The sequence below is a fragment of the Thermothelomyces thermophilus genome, chromosome 6, assembly GCF_000226095.1.
Source record: "Thermothelomyces thermophilus ATCC 42464 chromosome 6, complete sequence".
In the NCBI taxonomy this organism is placed as follows: domain Eukaryota; kingdom Fungi; phylum Ascomycota; class Sordariomycetes; order Sordariales; family Chaetomiaceae; genus Thermothelomyces; species Thermothelomyces thermophilus.
The window spans coordinates 1,684,366-1,701,364 of NC_016477.1; the positions used below are offsets into that span (position 1 = coordinate 1,684,366).

At 56.0% G+C, this 16,999-nt stretch overlaps 7 protein-coding genes across 7 annotated transcripts; 3 read left to right on the forward strand and 4 right to left on the reverse strand.

Annotated features, from left to right (window-relative positions):
* The first annotated feature begins 86 nt into the window (after nucleotides 1-86).
* MYCTH_2310340 (uncharacterized protein) lies at nucleotides 87-1,679 on the forward strand. Its single transcript, XM_003665964.1, has one exon. The coding sequence runs from the start codon at nucleotides 326-328 to the stop codon at nucleotides 1,208-1,210; it is 885 nt and encodes a 294-aa protein (XP_003666012.1). The 5' UTR covers nucleotides 87-325; the 3' UTR covers nucleotides 1,211-1,679.
* A 524-nt stretch (nucleotides 1,680-2,203) lies between these two features.
* On the reverse strand, nucleotides 2,204-5,117 carry MYCTH_2310341 (uncharacterized protein). Its single transcript, XM_003665965.1, has 2 exons — nucleotides 2,632-5,117; nucleotides 2,204-2,554 (listed from the first exon to the last, which is right to left on the reverse strand). Exons 1-2 carry the CDS (start codon nucleotides 4,815-4,817, stop codon nucleotides 2,272-2,274), a joined length of 2,469 nt encoding a protein of 822 aa, XP_003666013.1. The 5' UTR covers nucleotides 4,818-5,117; the 3' UTR covers nucleotides 2,204-2,271.
* A 648-nt stretch (nucleotides 5,118-5,765) lies between these two features.
* Nucleotides 5,766-6,745, forward strand: MYCTH_109876 (uncharacterized protein). The gene is made up of 3 exons (XM_003665966.1): nucleotides 5,766-6,121; nucleotides 6,229-6,340; nucleotides 6,434-6,745. Exons 1-3 carry the CDS (start codon nucleotides 5,989-5,991, stop codon nucleotides 6,471-6,473), a joined length of 285 nt encoding a protein of 94 aa, XP_003666014.1. The 5' UTR covers nucleotides 5,766-5,988; the 3' UTR covers nucleotides 6,474-6,745.
* A 2-nt stretch (nucleotides 6,746-6,747) lies between these two features.
* On the reverse strand, nucleotides 6,748-8,372 carry MYCTH_2316240 (uncharacterized protein). Its single transcript, XM_003665967.1, has 3 exons — nucleotides 8,201-8,372; nucleotides 7,719-8,139; nucleotides 6,748-7,656 (listed from the first exon to the last, which is right to left on the reverse strand). Exons 1-3 carry the CDS (start codon nucleotides 8,264-8,266, stop codon nucleotides 6,887-6,889), a joined length of 1,257 nt encoding a protein of 418 aa, XP_003666015.1. The 5' UTR covers nucleotides 8,267-8,372; the 3' UTR covers nucleotides 6,748-6,886.
* Nucleotides 8,373-8,840: 468 nt separating this feature from the next.
* On the reverse strand, nucleotides 8,841-10,642 carry MYCTH_2140529 (uncharacterized protein). Its single transcript, XM_003665968.1, has 4 exons — nucleotides 10,240-10,642; nucleotides 9,990-10,080; nucleotides 9,347-9,900; nucleotides 8,841-9,261 (listed from the first exon to the last, which is right to left on the reverse strand). Exons 1-4 carry the CDS (start codon nucleotides 10,306-10,308, stop codon nucleotides 9,148-9,150), a joined length of 828 nt encoding a protein of 275 aa, XP_003666016.1. The 5' UTR covers nucleotides 10,309-10,642; the 3' UTR covers nucleotides 8,841-9,147.
* Nucleotides 10,643-11,556: 914 nt separating this feature from the next.
* On the reverse strand, nucleotides 11,557-12,582 carry MYCTH_2112795 (uncharacterized protein; the record flags this gene model as incomplete). Its single annotated transcript, XM_003665969.1, has 1 exon — nucleotides 11,557-12,582. One exon carries the CDS (start codon nucleotides 12,580-12,582, stop codon nucleotides 11,557-11,559), a length of 1,026 nt encoding a protein of 341 aa, XP_003666017.1.
* Nucleotides 12,583-15,340: 2,758 nt separating this feature from the next.
* Nucleotides 15,341-16,999, forward strand: MYCTH_2120747 (uncharacterized protein; the record flags this gene model as incomplete). Its single annotated transcript, XM_003665970.1, has 2 exons — nucleotides 15,341-15,784; nucleotides 15,854-16,999. 2 exons carry the CDS (start codon nucleotides 15,341-15,343, stop codon nucleotides 16,997-16,999), a joined length of 1,590 nt encoding a protein of 529 aa, XP_003666018.1.

The window sequence follows — 16,999 nt, forward strand, 5'->3', positions numbered from 1 at the left end:
GCAGTGCAGTGCAGGGTATGTACGGATGTACTGTATGTATATATGTATGTACATACATAGTGTACAATGAACATAACGACCAACCAGCAAATGCAGTCTCCTTCCCGAGGTGGCAGCCTGTATGGGTTGATTGGGTACCTGGTGTCGACAGCGGACAGACAGCTGCATTCCTCGCCGTAACACACGTGACGGCTTGGTCACTTACTCCCTACTCCGTACTGCTTGGTTTACAAAAGGAGAGAATTGGCCATCCTCCCCACCTCCTTTCGCCGCCCAACTGCGACGCACCGACTGCGACAACCGTGTCAACCTAAAGGCCGTTACCATGGCTGCAATCACGTCAAACGACTTTGTCTCCTGGGATGACTTCGTCAGAATCCGCAACTCTCAAGATGAACAACTCGGACGAGAGTTTGCCGCTCTTCGCCAGAGACTCGACGGCGTGGAGCAGACTGTCGCAGCCGAATTCGGCATGTTCCGCGACTTCCTCATCGAGGTCCAACTAGACTCCCGGCGCACCGCAGCCCGCCTCCAGAACTATATGCTGAAGCATTCGTACCTGCCGATTTCACCCGTTCCTGCCTACGACCCACTCCACGGCATCATCAATCCTGACCCTGCCCTATTCCCTGGGAGCGTCGGCGCTTTCTATAAGTTGTTGCACCCATCAAACGACGACGAGATACAGATGCTATCGTATCTCATTTCGTTCTACGACATTCAACTCTTTACGCCGCAGGACGAGGATGAGGCACGACCGGAAGGCAGCGATTTTGAGAGAGCCGTCGAAAGGTTAGAGGTGATCCTTGGTTTGAATGGGGACAACTTCTCCAAGCTCAAGGAACCACTCGCCGAGGGGCACGGGGCCGAAGGACGCCGGCCAAGGCTCGAGCCACGCCCGAATATACCGGTCGTACACAAGAGTCGCCTCTCGGAAGAGTTTTCTAATAATACCAGGTTGGAATGGAGGGCTCGGACTCGCTCAACGCCATCATCGCAGCGCCCAACGATCTACAATCTGTGGAAGGCTATGGAAGCAGAGAAACGTGCAGAACAAGAGAAACTTGCGGAACAAGAGAAACTTGCAGAACAAGAGAAACTTGCAGAACAAGAGAAACTTGCAGAACAAGAGAAACTTGCAGAACAAGAGCCGCTAGGCAGCGATGCCACAGGTTCAACCAGACCTTTCACAAACCCCCGGAAACCCTAGCGGCCCTTCTCGAGACAAAGGTGCCTTTTTCGTTCTGCATGGATAAGGCTATCTCTCCTGGTTCGCTCTTTTTTCCCTTCACGTCCCTTGCCCTTTCAAGTCCTATGCGCCCCCTACCTTACATTAGCTAGTTGTTCGACATGGCTTCTAGTTGGCGGTCTTTTAATGGTCTTCTCTGTAGGTAATGTTCTTGGTCTTTAGCTTATTGGAAAGGAGGAATCTTTTTCTTCTCCAAAGTTACTCGAGATAGTGCCAGACGTCGCGATATCATGTCGTAACTTAGGAACAATTTACTTTGAAGCTATCTACTAACTATCGTCATTCCTCTACTCTATGTCCAAGCTCTCTTCGCCTCCCTATCCAATAGACCATCGTCGTGCCCTTGCTTAGCTACCGTACTAGATAGGCCCTCTCCTCTCAAACCAACTACAAACCTATCTATATCATTATAACTCCTAGCGCCTGGCCCGTCGAAGGCTGACGCTATTTGGGCGAAGAAGGTGGTAGGGCTCGCGACGCAAGGACCTAGGCGCGGGAGAGCAAGCACTTGGGGAGCGGGGTAGATATAGGTGGGTTGCAAACCTGCCCGCGCTCGCGCTCCGCCCTGACAAGCCTGCACCTCCTCACCTACCTCCTGTTCATGGCACTCGCCACGCTCGAGGAGACGCTCGCGCTGTCCGGGTACGCTGTTGTGCCGGGGATCGTCATGGGGAAAAAACGCGAGTGAGTATGCCGTAAGGAGATCCTGGCATTGGCGGATGTGATGATAGTGGGCTTTGTGTATGGCAGTCTCCAGACTTGGTGTCAGTTTCAAAGAATTGTAAATCTGAAGAATGGAAAACGTCGATTAGAGCCCTTGAATACGGTGTCGTTCTTGAGTGTTGAAGTACCCAGCACACCGCAGATATCCGCCCATTCCGTCTAGAGCCAGGGTCGACGAAACCGTCTATTCCCAAAAAAAAACCTCTGTGTGTATCCCAAGTCCACGCCGCTTCTGCATCTGCATTGCTGCATAGGGTATGTAATGCACGCCTGACAAGCAAGGCCCTGACCCCGGCCGGTCACTCCCATCCCTTCTTTGCCCTCAGCCATGCCACAGTCTCCATGCCCGCCTTCACCCTCAGTCCAAACCGAGCGTCCAGCACGAAGCCCTCCCACTTGGAGACCTTATCGAGATATTGCCGGCATTCATCAGCTTTCTGTCTCCGGAAAGCCTGGATTTCGTCGACAGTGCCCTTGGGCCAGCTTTCCCGATCGCAGACATCCATCCAGGCCACCGCAGCCACCTCGTAGTGAGCCGCAGCCAAGCAGTAGTCGTCTCTCGTGTGACCCTTAAACAAGGACCTACATAAGAAAAGGGATATTAGCATCTGCAAGTCAGAGCTGAAGAGAAGGATGCATATATATATATATAAACTCACTTGTCCATTGTCAACAGGGGCTCGACCAAGGCCTTGGCCTCGGCGCCCTTGCCCAAGTGCCTCAAGAGCGCGCATTCGGCCAGCAAGGCGATGGCATCCTCGTCCTTCTCCTCCCGGAACTTGGCCACCTTGTCCGCCGGCGCCGTGCAGCGTTCCCACGCCAGCAGGGTCCTCGCCCTCTCGAGGTGCTTGGTCCCCATCCGCTTGCTGCCATTCCAGAGGTAGATCATCTCCATCGCCGGGCTGACCGCCACCGCGTCCGCGAGGTCGACCCCGGCCGCCTTGGCGCGCTCCTCCCACTTGAGCAGCTTGCGGCTCACAAACACCTCGAACGGCAGCTGCCTCGCCATGAACCGCTTCTTGCCGGCCACCGTGGGCGCCTTGCGCAGGTACTCCTCGGCCGCCTTCTTGTGCTTCTGTGCCTCCGTCAGGAGGACGCTCCTCTCGGCCGCCGCGTCCCCCCCGGCCGGAAGCGCTGCCACCTTGTGGAAGGCGTCGCGGTACATCTCGATCTCGGCGCAGCCGGCGATGTAGTAGTAGAGCGCGTGACTCCAGGTGTTGAGCTCGACGCAGCGGCAAAAGTTGTCGCGCATGGCCGGCCAGTCGAGCACGTACATGGAGCTCATGCTCAGCTCAAAGTTGTTGAGCGCCGTGATCTGCCGCATCTTGCTGTCCATGTTGGCCGACAGCCGCTCGATCGCCTCGTCCAGCTGCCGCCCGTTGGCCAGCATCCGCGCCTCCTCCAGCCGCCAGAGCCGCGACTCCGGATACCGCTCGCGCATGGCCGCGAGGAGAGCGGCGCATCTCTCTCGGGGGTAGCCGACTGCCTCGAAGTCGTTCTCACTCTCGCTACTGTTACTACGGGTGCTGCTGGTGCTGCTGGTGCCGCTGTTGGAGGAAGCACCGTTGCTGCCGCCCGAATCGGAGGATGAGGCGGAAGAGTCATCGACGTCGTATTCGGGAGGCAGGATGTCGGCCATCCCGAGGAACGTGTTGTAGTAGTTGAGAAGGACGAGCGCGGCCATGGCTCCGTTGATGTTGGGGAACTTGGTAGACTGCCAGAGCATCTTCAACCCCCTGTCGCGGTCGCCCTTGAAACCAATGATTGACAGCAGGCGGGAGAAGGCCGGAGGTACCATTGAAAGAATGAGTAGGAGGATACCGAAGCACATATTTGCGCCGCTGTGGACAAAAATCTCGATCGAGGACTTGAAGAGAGATTTGTCCGCACCGGCCGTGTTGAGCTGGTCCAGCGCGATGCTACCAGGGGTTAGTTTTCCGTCTCCCTTCGGGTCCTGAGAGACCGGCAGCAACAGTGGACTTGATCGGGACCTCTCATCGGCGGCTAGCTTCTTCAACTTTTCGTCGAGGAGTGTCATATCTTGTGAGGCTGCATCTTGAGCCTCGGGAGTCTGTGACACCTCAACCGCCCCCGATGATCCGTGGTCACCGGTACCACGATCCTTGGCTGTTGGTGTTCCCCCCTCGAGCTCGTCACACACAGGCCCGTCGGGTAGACCGGGAACCGTGTCGTCAGAAGAGCTGTCTTGTGTCGAAGGAGACGACGATGTTACGCCGTCCTGCCCAATGGAGCGCAAATACCGCGCCTCGGCCTCCACGATGCTTTCGAGGGTAAGATAGGCTTTCCGCAACTTGTAGAACCCCTTGATGGCCTCGGTCAAGCTCTCGTGCATGACTCCCACCACGGCGTTCATCAACTGCGCTTCGGCATTCACGAGAGCGAATTCAGAGCCCGGTGGGTAAATCCTGCTGACGCTCCCGTCCGCCTCTTTCTGCGCCTTTTTTGTGTCGTCCCACGCCCTGTTTTCTGTCTCGTTCAGGCGCCTCGCTGCCTCGGCCATGACGTCCTTTTCGAACCCGAGAATGCTCCGAATGAAGGTCGAGACGCCCATGCCGAGTTTGTGGAAGGTGGACGAGTCCTCGCGGAGGCGCAGCAGAGCTTCCGCTCCGTCAATATCATCGTTCATGATGAGTCCGGCGGCGGCCATGGCATCTTCGAGGTCGCTGGTTTCTTGCCTCTCCGAGGAGACTCGTGGTTTTGTCTTGCCATTGAGGGAAGAGGTGCTCCCAGTTGGGCTCTGCTGACCGGGAGTTGTCGCTTTCGAGGAGGGCTTGGAACTCGGTGTGGCTGATGACCCACGGAACCATGACCGGAGCGCCGACATTGTGTCTTGTGGTTCAGGTTGCCGCGACGCGCGGCTTACCGGTCAGGATCAGGGAGGGTGGCGACGAGTGGCAATGGGAAGTGCAATCGAAGACTTGAAAGGCATGAAGCGGGGACTGCAGGAGTAAAAAACAGTAAAAAACAAAAAATTAGGTCCAGAAGACTTGGAGAGTGGGCGAGATGAAGAATAAATGTCGCGACTCTAGACGCCCGCCGGCAAAGCCGGTCGCGAGAGGGCGAGAAACGAGTCGGCCGACCTGACCGTTACCTTCGAGTTCGGCCTTATAGCAACCCTACCCTTGCCTTGGCGCCTCGTCCCTGCCGAGCAAGGAAGGCGAGAACGCCAACAACCCCCACCAAAGAAGCTGGTTATCGGGGACAGCGGCTCCGTTTACGTCCGAATTAGAGACAGGAAAAGGGAGGCAAGTTTGCGGAGATACGAGAATAAAGTCTATCTACATTGTCTTCAGCCAGAGTTTTGTTTGGTCCCCGACAATAACACGATCAAGTCCTTAGTGTTATAGGTACCTTATATAAGGTGTCAGCCAAGCTTTCAGCCTGGGGCTTGGCGGGCGGTACACCCTCCACGGTCGTTGGCAAGTAATCCGTACATCTGTATGCATGTCGGAACATGTTTCTGCGCCTCTAAAGGAAATGGCATTCTTTGATATGACATATGACTGATAAAAATAGAAAGGAATTGGGCGCTGCCTGAGCGACGGAAGCAGTTCAGACAGTAGGTACGGAGTCTGTTCTTACAAGTTCAAGATCGCCGAAACGGCAGAATTTACTCCGTACGCTGCCTCCGGTGTATGTACGGACTACCCCGGTAGTTCCGTGCACTTTGATCATAACCCCACCACATGGTCCGTGCAGCATCACGGCTGGTTGCCGCCCGTTGAGCTTGAGCCCGCCTTTGCGCAGTCACATCCCCAAGAGGTGTGCGCGTCAGCCAACATCGCCAACCCTGAAACACCAATCCCAACTCGTCGCCCCAGAAGCCGATAAGCGTCTTTTGATCTGTGTTTCCCGATACTACCCAGAACTGCCGCTGAGCACCCCGATTTCTCCTCGTCATCTCGGTTGCCATCCGACAAGGTCCCTAAACGCTCGGCTGTGCAACGATCTGCCCAACGCCCTTCCTTCCGTAAACGCCATCGCCGTGATTCCCAATGGCGTCCTCACAATCTACTACGAAGAAAGACGACAAGGTCGCCGACGCCAAGACAGAGCAGCAGCCGGTTGCGGAACAAAAGCCGGCCGCGCTAGAGGAGGACGACGAGTTCGAGGATTTCCCGGTCGACGGTACGTCAGGCAAGGGGAGGGGGGAGAAAAAAAGGGGGGAGGACACGTCGAACGGAGGACGATGCTGCTGAAGTGCGGATACGGACGCTAACTCGGACACAACACAGACTGGGCAGCGGAGGACACAGAGGCCGCGAGCGGCGCCGGCGCGAGACAACACCTATGGGAGGAGTCGTGGGACGATGACGACACAACCGACGACTTCTCGGCGCAGCTCAAGTAGGTTCATTTTCCTTAGTCCCTTTCACAAGCGGTCCATCATTGCCTCTGGTACTTCCCGCAGAAAGCAGTCATGCTGACAAATTACAACAGGGAGGAGCTAAAGAAGGTCGAGGCGGCGAAGAAGCGATGATTTTGATACTACATACGTGGCTCTATTGCGACTCGGCGGCAGTTCTTATTGTACCATCAGGGCAGTCCGCTGTAGCATAGTGTGGCTAAAAGGACCAGGTTACAGCGTCAATATCGAGGAATCGAATTCGGATTCCACGCATGAAAGCCCAGAGTCTTCATGATGACGTATCTAGCTGGAGACGAGTGGATTGGGCGTACTGGGGCCTCGTTCGTTGCACAACCAACAAGAATAACAACGGATGGTTCCCTTCGGGGGGATGGTCATGGACGGTGCAAAGGAACTCTGTAGAATTGCTCGCAAGGAAGGGCTAATTACAACCGAGGGGGAATCTGTCATTCAAAGCATTGCCTTCCTAGTTTCGTTACTAAGATCCCCTAACTCTCATCTTCACTCTCTCTCTCTCTCGAGACCTACTGGCGCTCACTCAGAGCGACAACACCCGGCAGGGCCTTGCCCTCGAGCAACTCCAAGCTGGCGCCACCGCCAGTCGACACGTGGCTGAGCTTGTCCTCGACGCCGTACTTGGCCGCAACGGTGGCGGTATCGCCGCCGCCGATGATGACAATCTTGCCGCTCTGGGCGGCCGCGACGGCCGCGTCGAGCGTGGCCTTGGTGCCGGAGGCGAACTTGTCGAACTCGAACACGCCGGCCGGGCCGTTCCAGAGGATGGTCTGCGCCTCGTCGATGGCGGCCTTGTAGAGCTTGACCGACTCCTCGCCGCAGTCGAGACCCATCCAGCCGTCGGGGATGCCCTCGGCGTCGGTGGCCTTGCCCGTGTTGGCGTCCTTGTCGAACTTGTCGGCCGTGATGTAGTCGACGGGGAGGACCAGCTTGACGCCGTTCTTCTCGGCCTTCTGCTTGAGGTCGCCGACCGTCTTGGCGCCAGCCTCGTCGAAGAGCGAGGTGCCGATCGACATGTTGTCGAGCACCTTCTTGAAGGTGAAGGCCATGCCGCCGCAGATGATGAGCGTGTTGACCTTGTCCAGCAGGTTGTCGATGAGCTGAATCTTGTCCGACACCTTGGCGCCGCCCAGGATGGCCAGGAATGGCCGCTTGGGCGCCTCGAGCGCCTGGGCAAAGTAGTCGAGCTCCTTCTTCATGAGGAAGCCGGCCGCCTTTTGCGGGAGGTCGACGCCAACCATGGACGAGTGGGCGCGGTGCGCGGTACCGAAAGCATCGTCTACACACACGACTATGTCAGCAACGGGGCGGATCGGAGCACGGCAAAGGGAAGAAGCGCACTGATGTAGATGTCGCCAAGCTTGGTCAGTCCCTTGCGGAACTCTTCCACCTTGGCCTTGTCGGCCTTGATCTTGTTGCCTTCGGCATCGGTGCCCTTGCCCTCCTCTTCGATGTGGAAGCGCAGGTTCTCGAGGAGCACGACCTGGCCGTTGTCGGCCTTGTTGACGATCTCCTCAACCTCCGGGCCGACGCAGTCGGGGGCCATGATCACGCTCTTCCCCAGCAGCTTCTCGAGCTCGGGCACAACGGGCTTCAGCGAGTACTTGGGGTTGACCTTGCCGTCCGGGCGGCCGAGGTGCGACATGAGGATGACGGCCTTGGCGCCATTGTCGATGGCATACTTGATGGTCGGGACGGCACCGACGATGCGCTGGGTGTTGGTCACCTTCTTGTCGGCGTCCAGGGGGACGTTGAAGTCGACCTGTGATGAAACACACGTTAGCTGTCGGGGACGTCGGCCGAGTCTTGTCACGGAGACGTACGCGGATCAGGACGCGCTTCCCCTTGAGGTCGACGTCCGTGATCGAGAGCTTGTTGGCAAGAGACATCTTGGTGATTCTACTGAGCAATTGGCGACAGAACAGGACCTTTAGTCGGAGAATCGAGGGTGAAAACAGAGTTATGGTCTTCTCTGGGCCTGATGGCAGGTACTTGTAAAAAGACGCAGCGAGTATGAGCTGACCTTGCAGCGTCTGATGGAGGGGTAGAGGGGTAATAAAACGAAGGTGGGGCCATTCTCGGAGCTGTGACGTCGACACATGGTTGGCTGATTTTTTGGTTGAAGCTCTCCATCATCAGGAGCAGCCCGAGCGCCATACGAACTGATTCGAAGGCGAAAGAACGAGACAAATGAAATGATGTCCTCTTCCGTTGCAAATTTCAAGGGCAAAAACAATTTTCTTACCGGCAAGGCGGGGAAGCCAACCAACTTATTGAGGCTGAAGGATGCGCTTAGCTACCTGAACCCAGACCATCAAGGAGCGGCCTCCAAGCTCCGATTTTCGGCTACGCTGTGCCAATTCGCCTCAATAGCAAGTCGCATGGAACCTTGACAGAAAGCCGGCCACTGAAGGTACATGGACCGTTCGGGAACTCCGTACCGAGATCTCGGAGATAATCAGTGTCGAATCACGTATCATTGATTGCTGTTCAGACAAACAAAAGAGAACAGAAAAGACGAAAAGCCTGCCCCAACTCCATTCGCCAATGGGCAAGCTCAGTTGAGAGTGAACCGCCGTCCCAATGCCAGTTTACATAGCTTCGCGACCCAGAGAGCAAGGAAGATAACCCAGAAGAACCCCATACCCACCACGGCGTGCCGCCGTTCCCAGCCCGCCAACCCGTTTGATATACCCAAAAGAGATCACACCACCTGCCGCGAGCTCTGCGAGTAGTGTGAGACACCCAGACCCTGATGAACACCGGCATTTTAAGGTAACCGGATATCAGCTCTGTCGGGAATGCGGTGCTCCTGAACATTCTCAGCCGCATTCGTGAGGGAGAGGTACGCCGTCCACGCGATGCCAACTGTCGAAACGAAGGGCTAGAGAGGTGGACACAGCTCGTTAGCACGGATTTCCAGTCGGGCTCGCAAAGCTTGTTTGAAGGTTGGGGGGGGGGGTTCTTACCAGTTGGAACTGCACCGGCATGAGGCGGAAGTTGATGACCTGCACGGCAGGCCAGAGCACGTAGTTGGCCTTGAGGGTCGGCACATACATGTCCCTCATCTTGTGGAACACCTCTCTCTTACCGCCGCCCTCGGCGATGGTCATTACGGTGAAGAAGGCGGCAATGCCGAAGGGGGCAAAGATCAGCTGGTCAAAGGCGACGCGCTTGATGGCCGGGAGGAAGGCAGCCGACTTGGTGATGGGGAAGCTGCGCTCGAGGAACTTGAACCAGCGGAACTGGATAGGGGCCATGCAAAAGCCGTAGGCCATGAAGCGGGTAAGGCGCTCAAAGTCAAAGGGAGGCGGCAGGGACTTAGAGTCGGGAATCAGGTCGCGGTTGCTGAAGGGGTTCTTGCGGTCGAGCTCGTGGATCTCGATGGCCAGGGCGTCTTCGCGGGGGTCCAGGCGACCTTTCGGGTGCTTGCGGACGGCACGCTCCCGGATCGACGTGATGGTCTGGGCAACCGTGTCGGCGATGCCGCCGAGTATGGAGTTGGTTACCATCATTGTAAGGACTGTTGGCTATCGTTAGCAGCGCTCGCGGAAGTAGGAAGGGGTTGATCCGTCCGTGAGGCATCGACGGGATGCGGAAGTGGCAACGTACTTGGTCGCTCATCGTAGTATGCGTTGAACCGGCTCGTAAGCCGGGCGAAGAGGGCCATCTCGATGAAGAAGACGATGGCATGCAACAGCGGCTAAAGATTGGCACGTTCTGGTCAGCGATTGCTACTGCAGCGGACATGACAGTGCAAAGGTCGAGAAAAAGTGATGGTGAGAGACGGAATCTAAGCCAGGGATAAGAGGGATAGGATCGAAGCACGCAACAACCAAGAACGACCCGGGGAAGAACTCACGATTCGGCCATATATGAACCTGCTGTTGATTGTTCGAAGCCACCGCCGGCGGTTCAACTCCCAAGACATTGCGCTCGAATACCCAGGTGTCCACCCTGGTGTGCGAAGTGGGAAAAATGTATATCACTTTCCGGGGGTCGAGATCCCAGGCCCGCTGGAGAAGCCCAGAGAAATCCGGATGTTGGCACGGATCGATGACGTCCGGTGGCACAGGGGGCCTTGTCTGCCTCGACGATAAACGACTTAGCGGCCGATAACCAGGGCCCACAGAAATGCGCAGGCGCGTCGCTGTTGGCTTGCACCTCGAGCTCTGTTTTCGGTTGCACCCCTTTGAACAAGAAAAAGCGATCAAATATTCGATGCGTTGACGAATCCGATCAGCTGAAAGCACGGCGAGGCAGCGGCGTAGGAAAGTTGGAAGATGGACATCTCACCTTGAGGCTGTGCCGACCGCCGAGAACAAAAGCAGCGTGACCACAACAGATCGTGCACTGTCGGCTGCCCGCAGGTGCCCACCAACAATTGCTTGCAGTTCTGGAACGCCTGCCGTGCTTCCCCGCATGCAAATCTCTAACAGCAATTGCAATCCGTACGGATTACGGACAACAAAACACTGTATCCGTAATCCTGACTCCTCTGGTGGTGCTCTGTGCTCAGTCGAACGGATAGGTTTATCTCCTATGCCCCTCCCATCCAAAAAAAATTTATTTTCATTGTTCTCTTTTCGTGGTCCTCAAGAGATCAGCTAACATGATGCAACAATTGTCAGTGTATCGAAGGTACCTTGCAGCCTAGACCATCTCAGCGCCAAAGCTGATCCGGCTTAACGTATGGGTTAGGGTTCAGCGAGGTCGTTGAGTCAAGCTAAGAGTCACCAGCAGAGAGAACACAACGAAATCGAGGCGCTGCCAGCGAGTCATCAGCAGCTCTGTAGGCCTAATTAACGACAAAATCACAGCCTTGCCCGCACCCCTCATATCGTTCTCGGCTGATGAATCACAACGGCAGCGAGCCTAAGAGCCCGGGGACTTCTCCGACCTCTTTCACAATGATTTTGCTCGGATGGATTAAGGGAGCGGTTACCAAGGGGGACTCAGGTGCATCCCGCTATTCGTAAACATACAAAGAAGTCCAAAGAGAAGACACCGTCTACATGCCATTGCGCGAGTAACCCTCTCGCTTGATCCTCAAGCAGTCCCAACAGACACCCTCGAAGCCCCCCCCAAAAAAAAACTGCACTGAATGCAAGCCACAACCAACGGCCTCTCCCTACGACGAGGGGGACAAAAAGCGCCTCTCTCTCTAATCAAGCATAGCCTAGTTCCTCTCGGTCGGCATCTCAACCGGATTCGGCCCGGACCCGGCAGGGAAGTTGTAGTATCCCGGCGCAGGCAGCACCCCACCGTGGACGGGGACCGGCCCGTGTCCGCGGCCGTCCGCCGGCCGCCGGTTCTCGACGAACATCTCGACGAGCTCGTGGCCCTGCCCGAGCTCCGCCACCACGGTGCCCGCGCTGGCGTCGTAGTGTTCGACTCGTCCTCCCTGGTGCGGGTGGGTGACGCCGGCCGTCTGGTTCATGTGGCGGCGACGGCGTCGGAAGATGAAGAACGCTGATGCGAAGATGAGGAGGGCCAGCGCTGCTGCGCCGACGGCGATGCCTGCTACGGCGCCTGTAGATAGGGTGGAGGAGGAGTCGCCGGTGGTATTCGCGGAGGGGGTGATGCCGGGGTTGGGGTTGGAGGTCGTCGGGGCGGTGCCGCTGCCGGCCGTAGTGGTGGATGAGGAGGATGATGTCTCGGGGCGGTCGGACGACTTCCAGGCGATCTGGATCATGGGCGCGTACAGGTTCACGCTCCCGACCTTCGCATTCGGGACCGTAATAAAGCCGAAGTTGTTGCTCGCGCCGTCCTGGCACGACACGGTCGGAAAGGCGGTGGACGTGGCGACCTTGCGGCACGTCTGGCCGTTGAGGTTGTCGCAGTGGAAGCCCGTTGGGCAGCAGCCCGCAAAGGTCTCCTCGGCTTCCATCAGGAACTGCACCTTCCACTGCGACGACTCGCCCGCGATCGCCGTGCATGCCGTCGTATGGCCCTCCGGGCACTCCAAGCCGGGGGAGTAGAAGCCCCAGCCATACAACGCCGCCTGGCTGGGCTCGGGCGCCCCGTCCGTGGTGGTAGGCCAGCAGTTCGTGTCATCTTGCACACTTGACTGCGCACACGTCTGTCCCCACCAGGCGACATCGCATGTCGAGCACCGCCCGACGGCGTAGGTACATGGTGCTGGCGGCGTGAAGACGGTGGTGAGACGGCCGAGGATTGTGCGGTCGTGACCAGTAAACGCCATCACGATTCCCCTTTCTCTTCCTTTCTCCCTTGTGAATCGTGTTGGCGGTCGTCTCGTCCCCGGCGGAGTCCAGCGCGGCGAGCGTTTTACACCCGAAGCAAAAGACAACGTCAAAGGAAAAGTCCCAGCGTCTGGGATCTGCGGGCGGCAGCGCCGATATTTTCTTCTTTTCCAACGCAGGGCAAGAGGGTCGAGTCTGTCCAGGGGTTCATCTCAGCTACGCCACAATATAGTGTAGTGTAGTTTCACTACGAGACAACACTACTTTAGGGGCATCATTACCCGCCGGGAATGCTTGGCTCCCGTTAGCCTTATTGCCCGTGTGGGTTCCAGTGTAGCCGCAATCTGCCCGGTCAAGCAACATGACCCTGTGCCAATGCGCGGCTGGAGACTTGGCACATGCCGGCGATCATCACTCGGAGTCTCCTCAACGGAGTAAACAACGTCCGTACCTCGCGTATGGATTACAGTAATCCGTACACAAGTGTGTGTGGTGACTTATTCTTTCAGGCACCAGTGCTGATTGGATCGTTATCCGCGCACGCCGTCTTTACCTCAAACCTAGAGAGAAGGGTTTCGGATGAGAAGCAAAGGCCGCAGGGTCCCTGCTCATGTCACGGTATCATCTCAATACAGCAGATTGATATGCCTGGGATCAGCGAGCGAGACGGCGCCGACAGCCAGATCGCGTTGACAAGGGTCAGATTTACACTGCTCGGTAATTAACCAGGACGCACTACACGAAGTCACCCAAGTATGTATGTATGTATGTACATAGATACATACATACTGTACAGCACATACATACCTGGAGTGGACGGCGTGGCGCTGGTCGCCAAAAGGGCGAGCGGCGAGACGGCACGGGAAGCGTGGACCACACCATGAGGCCCCCCTCCTTTCTGGAAGCTGGAATGCTGGATCGGGGTCCTGGATCGGTGGAGATTGCAGGTTGACTGCTGGACTGCCATGGTATTTGAAAGAGTTGAAGCTCAACCCCTGTATCTGCGATGGACCTGGCAGCCCCTGTGCCGCTGACGTGAGAACTTTGCGCACCTCGGCGCTCGGCGCTAGTATGTTTGAATGACCGCAATGTTAGGATGGGCACAGCAGAACTGATATCTATGTACGGGGTACAGGACGGAGACGCCGCACATATGATGGTCTGCATCCGTATGTATGTATGTATGTACAGTATTATGTTTCCCGGTCGCCCCCCAAATAATGAGCCCAGTTTTGTCATTGTCGCCTCACCACTTAATTATCTGGGCAGCCTCGAACAACGGCGTCGAGCAACAAACCCTCACCTTATGGGAATTGTCTGCCAAATCACTGATCCCTTGGCCCCCCGATCCCGTGGCGCGATGAGCAAAACGCGAGTTGTTTATTGTTTGGAAAGTGCCCAATCCCACTGGACTACCTAACATGTAATTATGCCAACCCCAATGACCGGCAGAACGCCTGTCCCTTGAGGTCAGACCAGCAATGCTCGTTCGTACGGCAAGTGCCGATGAAAAGCCAGCTGCCGCCGTGTTGGGGTTGCACTGGACTATGGAATCAGGTGCGTTGATAGCGTCCGCGCAAAAGTATCAGGCCGGATACTTTTGGCACAGGCTCGGCTCTTGGGGAGTCTGGTGTGCCGGAGCCGCGAAAACGGCCGTTGCTCCGGCGAGGAGCGCGTAGACGGTTGTGAAGCGCATTTCGTTTGAGGAGGATAAAGGGGGATTCTTGAGCTGGAATATTGCTCGAGACGGAATAATGGAGGGAGTCTGATGACGAGATGTCCTTGTGCCGAAGAAGGGGGGTTGAGAACCGGTTGAGGAAGTTGAGAGGGCGAGGCGTTAGTTCCTGAGAGGGATGTGGTCGTCGGCCTTTAAATAGGTAGGTAGATGGAGTGGGTGTTTCTTTCTAGGCCATCGTTAATGATCTAGGTTGACTAATTATTCGTAGTTATTCCCATTGGGGATTCACCCCGGTTCATTTGGCCCCCAGATCTGCCAGGCGGCAGCGGAGGCGAGGATTTGGTCACAGGCAATTTCCGGATTCCGTACTCAGATTGGGCTCGGAGGGTTTCTGGAATGTTGAGGTTGGAACCCACCAAGCACACGAACCGACCATGATATACGGGGTAATACTATAGTCAGGTACCTAAGTAACAATAACCCCAGAGGGAAGACCCGACGATGGTAATACCCCTCTAGGCAGACATAAAAGAGTCTACTTACGTGGAAGAAGGTACCTAAACTTACAAGAGAAAGGAGAACTATATCTCCGTCACAAATCCCCTAGAGTAAACGAGTGTCCATTGCTACTTGTTCTCTCCTTGTTATTGTTGTTAGTGCCCCTGGATGGGCGCCCCCTATTTATGTCTATCATATATAACAAAGCTTCCTCGGAGCCGGAAAAACAAAACTGCACCCTACGGCCCTCTGGTCACATCAAGAGCTTCCAGCCCCAGTCTAATATATGGTCTCCTAAGTAGCTGGTTTTGGATGATGTACGGATTATATGACAGGTCATGAGAAAAGTGGGGTACTTGCGGGCCTAGTTGTGGGTGGGTGAGGCTGGGCGGTCTGCAGGTGGCCCTGGTCGGCATATATCCATCCCTATAACTAAGGGTTTGATTGGAGCAATTTATTACTCCCGCGCTCCCGCAAAACCGCCAACCGTAGCAACTCATCGCCGCCGAAGCCCTGATTCAGAGCTCAGAGGCAGAACGCCTTCTCTCCTCCACGCCATATGTTGTCAAAGACTATCCGAGATGCCCGGGATACTTTTACGTAATAGGCTGCGCTCACTGGAATCCGCCGCCGAGGAAGAAGGCGATTTCCTCCTTGCCCTTCAGCATCAACGCGCTGCTGAGAGCTTCAGGCTTCAGCTCTGGGCCCAGAGGGGGTCGATCGAAGCTTTGGTCAGACACCGGTTTAATCTGCAAAGGAATGATACCTGCACTATTATTCCACACGAATTATGGATACAAGGTGGTTTCAACCTTTGCGTCCTCGTCGACATCGAATCCCGTGGCTTATCAAGGCGGCTCGTTTTCCGCTGTCCTCTGCCTCATAAGCTCGCTGAGAAGCAGTACCCCGGCACAATTGATGAGAAAATCGCATGCGAGGTAGCTGCGTATGCATGGATACAGGAACACTGCCCCGAAATCCGGATCCCACATCTCTACGCTTTTGGTTTTCTAAACGGCAGCCAGGTTCGTAATCCCAGGTCGTCTTCACGCTCGGCTGTAGACAAGGTTATAACTTTGCTAACGATCTCCTAGTTCACACACGTTAATCAGAGGCCGTGGCATGTCCGTATCTACCATACCTTCCGGCGGTGGATAAATCGTCTGTTTAACTATCCTCTCCTTTCCGCATATACACACGACGCATCTGCCTCAGCTATAGGTTCCGCGTACATGTTACTCGAGTACATTGGGCCCGAGACCGGGCAAATGCTTTCAGCGACCTGGGCTCAGCACATGAACGATCATAACCGGCGGTCCCGCTTATTTCAGGGCATGGCGCGTATCATGCTCTCTCTGGCCCGCCTCCCGCAATCGCATATCGGTTCCCTCAGATTCAACCCGAGCGATGGTACAGTTACACTCACGAATCGGCCACTCACGTGCACCACAATGATCTTTGAGAATAGCGGGACGCCCCGGACGATCCAGCCTGGCCAACTCTACCAGAGCACTGATAGCTTCGTCTCGGATATGCTCACGCTGCACGACAACTACTTCTTTCACTACGCCCACGCCGTCCGGGATGAGGACGATGCCCGAGAACGCATAACAATCAGGACCCTTCTTCGAGCAGTTACGCACCACTTCATCCTGCCTGAGCGGCGAAACGGTCCCTTTCTCCTACAGCTGACCGACTTCCACCAGAGTAATATCATTGTGGATGACGACTGGAATGTTACCTGCATGATCGATCTCGAGTGGATCTGCGCGCTTCCAGTGGAGATGCTTTCAGTTCCCTACTGGCTCACGGATTGCGGTATCGACGGCATTATCGACGACCATTATACGCCCTTTGACGAAGCACGGCAGGCTTTCCTGGCAGCCATGGACGCGGAGGCCAAGAATATACGGCCGGGCCATGATATCCCGATCACAAGGACAATGCAAAATTCGTGGACCTCCAAGGCAGCGTGGTTTTGGGCTTGCATCCGGTCACTCAATGCCTGGCTGTTCGTGTTCGAGGACCACATTCTTCCCAAGTACTCGGCCAACAAGGATTTGATATCGGAAGTAAAGCAAATATCGACGCTTTGGAAGGAAGACATCGAGACTGTCATCAGAGTCAAAGTGGAGGAGGAGAAAGGTTACCAAGCAGAGCTTCAATCTCTCTTTGCTAATTGCGATGGACTCCCTAAACCAGTCGGCAATGATGTTACGGGCGCGACGATGTTGGCGTAG

Bases quoted from the DNA above. Each gene is read 5' to 3' on its own strand.
- MYCTH_2310340 (XM_003665964.1), top strand. From the start codon at position 326: ATGGCTGCAATCACGTCAAACGACTTTGTCTCCTGGGATGACTTCGTC.
- MYCTH_2310341 (XM_003665965.1), bottom strand. From the start codon at position 4,817: ATGTCGGCGCTCCGGTCATGGTTCCGTGGGTCATCAGCCACACCGAGT. The intron at 2,555-2,631 runs GTGAGTTTATAT...TTTCTTATGTAG, and splicing joins CCCCTGTTGACAATGGACAA to GTCCTTGTTTAAGGGTCACA.
- MYCTH_109876 (XM_003665966.1), top strand. From the start codon at position 5,989: ATGGCGTCCTCACAATCTACTACGAAGAAAGACGACAAGGTCGCCGAC. The intron at 6,122-6,228 runs GTACGTCAGGCA...GACACAACACAG, and splicing joins CGAGGATTTCCCGGTCGACG to ACTGGGCAGCGGAGGACACA. The intron at 6,341-6,433 runs GTAGGTTCATTT...AAATTACAACAG, and splicing joins GACTTCTCGGCGCAGCTCAA to GGAGGAGCTAAAGAAGGTCG.
- MYCTH_2316240 (XM_003665967.1), bottom strand. From the start codon at position 8,266: ATGTCTCTTGCCAACAAGCTCTCGATCACGGACGTCGACCTCAAGGGG. The intron at 8,140-8,200 runs GTACGTCTCCGT...GTTTCATCACAG, and splicing joins GGAAGCGCGTCCTGATCCGC to GTCGACTTCAACGTCCCCCT. The intron at 7,657-7,718 runs GTGCGCTTCTTC...TCGTGTGTGTAG, and splicing joins GCTTGGCGACATCTACATCA to ACGATGCTTTCGGTACCGCG.
- MYCTH_2140529 (XM_003665968.1), bottom strand. From the start codon at position 10,308: ATGTCTTGGGAGTTGAACCGCCGGCGGTGGCTTCGAACAATCAACAGC. The intron at 9,901-9,989 runs GTACGTTGCCAC...GATAGCCAACAG, and splicing joins ATACTACGATGAGCGACCAA to TCCTTACAATGATGGTAACC. The intron at 9,262-9,346 runs GTAAGAACCCCC...CCACCTCTCTAG, and splicing joins TGCCGGTGCAGTTCCAACTG to CCCTTCGTTTCGACAGTTGG.